The sequence below is a fragment of the Histoplasma capsulatum genome, genomic scaffold (genome assembly GCF_000149585.1).
Source record: "Histoplasma capsulatum NAm1 scaffold_1 genomic scaffold, whole genome shotgun sequence".
Taxonomy (NCBI): domain Eukaryota; kingdom Fungi; phylum Ascomycota; class Eurotiomycetes; order Onygenales; family Ajellomycetaceae; genus Histoplasma; species Histoplasma mississippiense.
Window position 1 is genome coordinate 6,942,085 of NW_001813982.1, and position 8,805 is coordinate 6,950,889.

Sequence of the window (8,805 nt, forward strand, 5' to 3'; positions counted from 1 at the left end):
TGAAGTCTGCTCAGTCCCATAATAAACAACGAATGATCCGAATTGAAAGAATATCCGCAAGCATTCGCGCATCATTAAACCTAGGGTTCCACCCTGCAATCATTTCGAAGACTTCTTCACCAAACAGCCCTTCATAGGCAGCCTCGTAACTACGGCACGCAGCGTCCATCTCTTGACGAAATTCAGCAAAAACGCCAAGTTTAAAGTCGTATCGAACATTCCAGCCCTGGAGCGACAAAGTCTGTGAAGTCCCGCTGGTAGGTGGTGCAGTGGGGGGAGGGATGGTGCCTCGATTTTTCTTTCGTCTGGCATGCTTCGAGAGATCCCTATAGTACTCAACGCTTGGGCCTCGCAAATTGGCGAAGAGAGCTTTGATAAATTCGCTGATATCTAACTGTGATGGCTCGGGTTGGACAACGAAAATACTTTTCATATCAAGGTTTGTCGCCATCCTGATACCGGCGATCCGATCATTTGCATCCTCTGGTAATGGCCCATCGTCACAAAGCAAAGCAACAATGAACCGTGTCTTGTACCCGGATGCCGCCCATTTCTTCCGTAAACTGTTAATTTCTATCTTCAATTGGTTATCACCAAGGGAGGCCATGTTCGTATCAGTCGTGAATGGGAAGAAATTGATGAAGGCTGCGGGGATCAATGCCTGGTGCTTCGTCACCCATTGTGGGGTCATGATTCCGTCCGGAAATGTCGGGGAACTTGGTGTCAGGGGAGATATCGGTGAGTGAAGCACGATGGGAGAAGCAGCGGTATTACTAGGTGCACCCGAAACACTGCTAGATAGGGGCGACCTGGGCAGAACGGGACCTTTTCGGGGAGGCAGAGTATAAGTCTATAACAATAGTCAGTACGCCCGTAAGATATTCATGGTTATGCAAAGCAAACTGGAGGCATCAGGTCCACGAGAACTAAGTGTCGCACAAGTTTGCCCATTCGGATAGGATGGACAGCATATGAATCGCCCGAGGAGCGCTGACCTACCCGCCCAACCCTCTTAATCTTATACCCAACATCCCCGGCCCTAGCATTCCAAGGCCTGTGCGTTGCATCCTGGCTGAGGAGAGCATTCAGCACTCTCTCCGCCGTCGAATCAGTCAGGAGAGGGAAATCGGAAAATATCTCGACGCCGCCTTCCCGTAGTTGAGGATACTCAACGCCATCATCTGGTGTGATCCCGTCCTGAGAATTAGCTTCAGGATCAGATCCGAGGCCAGAGAGCAGAATGAGCGGGAGGTTGTGGTCCACGTAGTCAGGCGGTAGAGCGTCCATTACTCTGGACGAGCTGCGGGAGCGGTTTATGGCGGAGGATGGATGATGGCCAACGAATGCATTTCCAGTATTTCCGATGTTACCACTTAAAATGGATAGGCCATTGCCCAGTGAGGCTTGTCGGAGAAGTAGGCTAAGCTCCTGCGGCGTAATCCGTAGCAAGTTGACACTGTGAGAGAGGATTGAGCAGTATCGGGCTGATAAAACTTGTGACGTTGAGTTTGGCAAGGTTTTGAGGCTCTCTTAAATAAACCCACGCTCGGGAGCCCTTCTTCCACGGAAGAAAATGGCATGGCATAATTTAGTATGGTAGAGTTTATGAGCATCCCCATCTACTAACTTACGATACGATCAAATATTCACATTGGCGATGGATTTCATTACTCCGTGCATACAGAATACTCCAGAGTCAAGCTATATCGTCATTGTCGTGCGTATTTTAAACTCTATCACCAGAGTCCATTCCACATCCAAGGTCACGGATTTAAGGCTCCTGAGAATGTAAAGGATAATACAGGAAAAAAGTTCACAAAGCGGATATAAAAGTATACGCGACTTGCCTCTGTTGTTCCCGGACTTTGCAAGACCACACCGTGTCAAAATCTGACTCCAGTTCTAAACAATTGGGACTGAAAGGAGGTGGATTCACGTATTCCTCAAGATTAACTTGGGGTGCCCTTAGTGGGAGTCCGGGCCTTCGCGTTGTCCGTAACGATATAGTTAACTAACTACGCAATTATGAATATGTAAAACAGCCTGGCATATGAAGGTATGGAGGTATGGAGGTACTGGTAGTTAACATATTTTTGGAGTCAGCAAGACTCGAGATGGAAGTACAAAGTCAATAATCCGGATAGGAGTATCCAAGTTTCACCCCGCCGGAAACCACCAAAGGAAACCGCTGCGGATTTTTGTATGTTCGAATGGAATAGCGGGAGAAGCCCAATTGTCGGTTTCAAGGGGCCCGATTTTTTTGAGTGGCCGGATGATTTTGTCCGGATCTGAAACTCTCGATGTGACAAGCCGCAACATCTCGCGAGACGGGCGCTGAGGTGTCAGCTGGATAGAGCGTAGGTAAAAGTCCAATGGCATGGGCTGTACAAGGTTTGCAAACCTCATCGACGTCGTAGAAGTTAACGGGGTTCACAACTCCCTGCTCGGAACCGTGGCAGGAGTAAATAAAGGGGTTCAAAACAGAAAAGCCCCAGATCAAACGAGCCCAAGGATCGACGCCACAGCCATCCAAGGGTCCATGGCCCGAGATCTCAACACGATTAACGGTGCATTGGTGCATACACACCAACCGAATGCGGCAAACAAATGTATCACACGCAGGTTTCTCCATGCACTGCGACAGCACTCAAGGCCTGCCACTGCAGGATCTTGCAGAACGCCGTCTAACCCTGGCAGCGATGGTGGGGAGGAGTGCAGCTGCAAACTAGCCGACCAAGGTTTTGCTAGATGTGTGGCATGCCCTTTACTACTCGTTAGCTGTATCAAGGAGCGCCGTTGATCTGTCCCGGGAAGTGTGGGGGAAAATCGAGTGGCAATTGGGAGGAGGGAAATAACTATTGAGTCTGTGGGGGGCAAAGAGGAAGCCCATCGCCATACAGAGGACAGCATCCTGATATCCAAGCCTGGCTGGCGGCGTAGGTTTGCCCGTCTCTCCTCCTATCAACTCGTCGTCACATTGCCCTCGTCCTCTGCTTGTACCTTTCGCCTCAATCTCGTACTTGTCCGAAACATCAGATTCCGGGCGCACTGCACAGAGCTTGTCTTTTTACCAAGATCTAACGACCCTCCTAATTCCCCTGGCTGCCAGATCATCTTGGCGACAATACGCTGGGTCTGCAGGTACAGTCCCAACGCTAGGGTTGCATCTCACCTGGAAGTCAGCCCTGGCACAGATTTGCTTTTTTGGTCAAGTCTTAAACTCCCTGGATATCGATTCGACGGTGGAGTCCCAGAGACATCTCCCGATGAGCAGGTTCATTTGATTGACCTGGCCGGCCAGAAAAGGAAGACGGCGGGAAACACAAGGGAAGCGCAGGAAAAAGAAAAGAAAAAAGAGCTAATAAATCAGCGCGGGATCCGCATTTCACTTTAGCCTTTGGATTTTTTTTAGAGCCTCTGTCACTTTTCTGACTTTCTCCTTATCGTCGTGAAATCATATTCCGTACAGACCAACAGACGATCCTGCTGCACAGCACGAACTCCCACGATCCATTGCGACGACCTTCTACGAACGGTCGAAATATCGATTATTCTCAATTGCCTACGTTTGTGGTTCTTCGGCCACCTCTATTATCTATCTTAGCACCCACTGCCGGCGGGTCCAGGGCAAAAGGGGGAAAACCCATCAAATCCGAACTAGGCATGCTAGCGTCTGTTGAAGAAAGTTATCGCATCCCAAACTCGCTCGAGTTCTGCGATTCGTGACTACGATTCACAGACACACACACGTTCTGTAACCTGCTGTTGTTCGCAGCCTTTATGCACATCCTGCAGCCATGCAGGACACAATGGGTTCTCCGCATCGATCTGAACCCCAACCAGACCTTGCCCACCGCCGGAAAAGCATGCCCGTCCGGGCTGCCAACGCCACAGCCCACAGGCACATTCCACCTGCCTCTCCCGAAGTCATCTCGTCCCTGATCTCGTCCCTCTCCGCTATTTCCACTCCTGCCCTGTCCCACTTCGATAATTTCCCCGAAATTGGCTCGCGCACCGCTCCTTCGTCGCCTGGCTTCCGGCAGACGGAGTTCTCTCGCGATGGCTGGGACGCAAACCTGACTACGAGCCCAGGGTTTGGAATGGATTATGGTGCCTACAGGACTGTAGTCGACGAGGAGGAAAATTCATTTTTACATCCAGACGATGCTGCGATCTCCCCTGTGGTGCGAATGGCAAAAGCTCCTGCATCCCCTCGTTCCCCGCGATCCCTCTGCTCCCCACGCAGCGCTCCTGGCGATTCCTCCCCGCTGCGGACAGGCTCTAGAGCCTCAATGGCTTCCTCGATTGCCGGTCCAGATGATGGACTGGGTTTTGGCGTGCCCAGCTTGGAACCTGGCCCTCGAATGTCTACCGCAAGCATCGCATCTTCGAGCAGTGGTGGTCGCAAAAGTTTGAAGCACCAACTCAGTCTCCTGCAGAGGTGTTCGAGGGAATTTGCCAAGGATAAAGATAGTGATCGATTTCAAAAGGGAGGAGATGGAAAGTTAAACAATTCTCGTAGCCGGCTGAGCTTGCGCTCGACGCCCTCAATGGCCGATTTGGCGGAAGAAGTGAGTTTGAATAACGGCGTTTTCCAGCTACTCGAAAAGCAATTAAATGAAAATAATCGTCGCGAGTCTGCTCCGAGTCTTGGTACACAACGGTCCATCCCTGACACAGGCAATGGCAGCCCTGGTGGGATTGGAAGCGGAAGAGTCATTCCCACTCGTGAATCCTCCTTGCGTCACAGCTACAATGGGAGTTCTAATAAAAGACGGCGCTCAACTCGCCACAGCGTGTATTCGAATCGAGATTTTACTATCGATCGTGATATTGCTGAGGTAAATGCGGAAGACGATCAAGTTTCGAAACGAATACAAGAACTCAAAGAGCAGCAGAAGAGGATCAAAGACGAATTGCAGACAGACGGAACACCAGATGCCAATTCGCAATCCCGGACACCGCAGCCGAGCCCTAATCAGCCGGCAGCCCAGCATACGGCCGTCACGAAAGAAACAATTTTAGTCCGACAATCTGTTCACACCGTATCCGACCAGCCGCTGAATGTAGTCGATGAAATGCAAGCAGAGCAACACGAAAGCGCGCCCTCGCCTGCCATTCTAACCCGCAAATCACAGACAACAAAAAAGCGCAACAGTGGACCGCTCTCGTTGAAAACTACAAATATCCAACCGGCATCAAGTAAACAGTCCTTCGAAAAGCCCGATCGTATTGACCCAAGGCGAAAGTCAACGCAGAACAACCATCCTTCAGAATCAAATCACCGACGGACAAGGTCAGGCGCAATATCACCTGGTCCTAGGCTATCTTTAGGACAGGAAGAACGACCGTCCAGTTCGGATTCTATCGATGATGCAGTTTACGACTATCTATCCTCCCCGAGACTTACGCAGAAGGTCAGACATCCACATACGGGACGAATAATTGCGTTCTCAGAAGTTGGTGATCCGAAAGGTTATGTGGTATTCTGCTGTGTGGGCATGGGCTTAACGAGATATTTAACTGCCTTTTACGACGAGCTTGCTCGGACGCTCAAATTACGATTGATCACGCCAGATCGACCCGGTGTTGGGGAGAGTGAGCCCTGTGTTGATGGCTCAGGGACGCCTCTTAGTTGGCCAGGTATGATTCTATGCACTTCCCACGTTTTACACACTCTAGTTTTCGGAGGACGTTGTTGATGTTGATTCACTGATAGATGACGTCGCCATTATTTGCAATTTCCTTAAAATCACAAAATTCTCCATGATGGCCCATTCCGCTGGGGCGATATATGCCCTCGCAACCGCATTGCGAATGCCGCAACATATCCGAGGCCGGATACATCTACTAGCACCATGGATACCGCCATCTCAAATGACCAGCATGGGTTCGCACAAAGAACCACTTCCAGCCGGCGCTGTTCCATATTCCCAGAGAATCCTCCGTGCTTTACCCACCCCTTTCCTCAAAGTCGCCAATTCCAGTTTCATGACAACAACCAGTGCCAGCATTACCAGCAGCCTCCCCAAGAATTCAAGACGGACCAAACGACGCAGCACAACTATAACCGGCACCGGTGATGCCGGGTTCAACAACTTTATCTCGCAGCAACGCCAGAATTCCTTATCCCCGCCTCGAGACCCAACCAAAAGGGATTCCCAAGAAATCGTCTCCCGCGTGACCGCAAACCCATCCGATCCGAAAGCGGAGTCCGCCATCATCGCCGCAGCCGCAGCCATCGACAAGGAGCGCCAGTCAGATTACGACAACCGCCTCACCCACGCTATCTGGGAACTAGCCACGACAAATGCCAACCCAGCCGTCGATCTGCTTGTCTGCCTCGAACGGCGCCAAACCATTGGATTCCGCTATGTCGATATCAACCGCGCTGTAGTCATCCACCACGGCACGAGGGACACGCGGGTTCCTGTTGATAATGTGCGATGGCTGGGTAAGACGATGCGGCGGTGTGAATTGCGGGTTCTCGAAGGGGAGGGCCATGGGCTTATGGCCTCAGCGCTTGTGATGGGGAATGTGTTGATGGAAGTTGCGAAGGAGTGGGAGGATTGGACAACTGTTGTCCAAGGGAGGAGGGAGGGGGGCCGAAGGGCGACGGTTACGGCTAACAAACACTGATTTCTTTTGTTTGGTTTGGCTGTTACACACTCTCAGGCTTCCTCCCCCGCTGCAGCGGCTGACCCACTTATCCATTTATCTAATTACTTTGTTCATTTGCTCCGAAGGCCCTTTGGGTCAATCTTGTTTTCAACATTTTTGATCGTGGAATAATTTTTTCTTTGTTGCCGCTTTTCTCCTTTGATGCATGATTTTCCGTTTCTCGTCCCCTATCCACTTTAGCCCTTTGGAAAAAGGAGTAGATGGAAAAGCCCGATAAGTAAAGAGAAGGAAGTGGATTAATTTTTGTGTGAAACTCGTTTGGTATTTCTTTTTTCTTTCCCCCCCCCTTTTTTTTTGCCAACCACTCTTCTCATACTATGTATTTGGGTTTCCCCAGTTTCATTTTTTCATCCCTATACCCCAATTTTTTGAGTCTCGTTTCTTAGTCCCCTTTCCTGTCCCTCGAAGCCCACTCAGTCATCCGCACATCCTTCCTCTCAAAGACCTATCTGCTCGTGATGCAATGTAAGATGGGATGTTTTTGAGATATTCTGTTTATGCCCTCCATGTAACCAACCTCCGACTAATATCTACCTCAGCCTTGTGCCCCATGTTGAAGATTCCCATACTTTTGATTCATAATCTATTCCTAGTTCTGTCTTATGTATTCCCTTTCTTTTATTCATTTTTTGTCTCCTCTCTCCTTGTCATTTTATTATCATGTCTCCTTTATCCCTCCCCATGGCCCCCCCACCCCCACACACACATATATTACCTTCTAATTCCTTTCTTCCCTCTTCAAAATCTTCATAGCATTTTCATTTCCCCTCAGGACCATCCTTTTCTTTTAATTTATCGTCTTGGGTTTTCTAATTTTTTTTTTTGAAGTTTTTGTCAATCTTCCTTTATTTGATTCCCCCTTTCCTTGCCTTTTTCACCGCCACGGAGTTAAGTGTAATGTACGTACCTATTGAGATTCGAATGCTGAATTATTATTGTTTTATTGGTTGGTCGTGAAGCGAAAGAAAATCTTAATATCCTCTACTCTGCGGAGCATTATCATATATACATATCGTGTCGCTTATCATAAAAACAATAGTTGTATGGTCCCCACGCAACTCCTCCCTCGTCCCCTTGGGAACCACCAACAAACAAACAAACGCGTTGGGGTCTCACACATTTCAACAAGTCGAGTGACAAATGTTTACTTCTATAATTCAGAGTTACAACAAAAATCCCCCATGGATATTGTCTACCTCCCTTTATTCCCATACCGAATTACGTTTCAAATGGGCTACTAAGTTTTGGGGGTGCATGATTGCTTCCCCATCCGCGGGAACAAAATACCCGCAGGGAAGCAGGAAAGAAAGCCGGCCGCGATTAGGATCATCCTATGGCGAATGTGAGGACTTAGCGGCCTTTCCAATGCCCCATTTGGCCATTCAATCACGGAGATACTTTGGCAAAAGAAGAGTGAAGGCAATGTACATACACTGATTCCATGACAATGAATGAGGGCTCATGCCGCATAATGGGGTTTCTGGAGCTTTATCAGTATGGTAGATGTATAGGTTTTGTCTCCATCGAACTTTTGCGAGGACTTACCCCCAGCCTCCAGCCATCTCTGCAATGCTATTCACAGTCAGCGGCTCGGGCAACCGAGAAAGGGCGATTTGGGCAGTTTTTTACTCACCGGTATACGCATCTAGCGTAGATGGTTAGATACGCTATTGACACAGCGCCGGCGAAATTGCGGAATTTCCCGTCCCTCCATGCCTCCCGTTCCCCATCGGTGGAAACCGATGTGCGATGGTAACGGGATACGCGCCAATAGTAGTCCAGGGCCACTATCCCGAAAAGCGAGAGTACGCCAACCTGAAGGCCGATGCCTGCCATGATTATGCGATTACCATTGTCCAACAGGCTTTTATCATTCTTCTGGTCGCCACTCGCTGCCACACCGCCACCAATTCCTTGCAAGACAAGACAGCTTATATCACACGGGATAAAGATCCACGTGTATAGGTAGGGCTTTATGCGGGAAATCCCAGGGCCCACGGCGAGAGCAGCATGCTTCAGAATCAGGTAAACAGCAGCGCAGAGGAAGGTCGGCCCGAGGATGATGGTGACGATTTGAAGGGTGAACCCCGTCCCCCACGGATTCTTGTATATCAGAATCCTCCC

At 49.6% G+C, this 8,805-nt stretch overlaps 3 protein-coding genes across 3 annotated transcripts in view; 1 reads left to right on the plus strand and 2 right to left on the minus strand.

Moving 5' to 3' along the window:
* HCAG_01973 (conserved hypothetical protein) overlaps nt 1-1,287 on the minus strand; it is a gene marked incomplete at both ends in the record, with an annotated part of 4,179 nt that extends 2,892 nt beyond the window's left edge. The window contains 2 exons of the mRNA XM_001544876.1: nt 81-850; nt 1,000-1,287. Of these exons, the coding sequence (XP_001544926.1) occupies nt 81-850; nt 1,000-1,287 (1,058 nt within the window). The remainder of the gene's footprint in view (nt 1-80; nt 851-999) is intronic.
* Nucleotides 1,288-3,797: 2,510 nt separating this feature from the next.
* On the plus strand, nt 3,798-6,639 carry HCAG_01974 (predicted protein; the record flags this gene model as incomplete). The annotated part of the gene is made up of 2 exons (XM_001544877.1): nt 3,798-5,643; nt 5,720-6,639. 2 exons carry the CDS (start codon nt 3,798-3,800, stop codon nt 6,637-6,639), a joined length of 2,766 nt encoding a protein of 921 aa, XP_001544927.1.
* Nucleotides 6,640-8,222: 1,583 nt separating this feature from the next.
* HCAG_01975 (predicted protein) overlaps nt 8,223-8,805 on the minus strand; it is a gene marked incomplete at both ends in the record, with an annotated part of 919 nt that continues 336 nt past the window's right edge. The window contains 2 exons of the mRNA XM_001544878.1: nt 8,223-8,253; nt 8,315-8,694. Coding sequence (XP_001544928.1) covers nt 8,223-8,253; nt 8,315-8,694 — 411 coding nt within the window. The remainder of the gene's footprint in view (nt 8,254-8,314; nt 8,695-8,805) is intronic.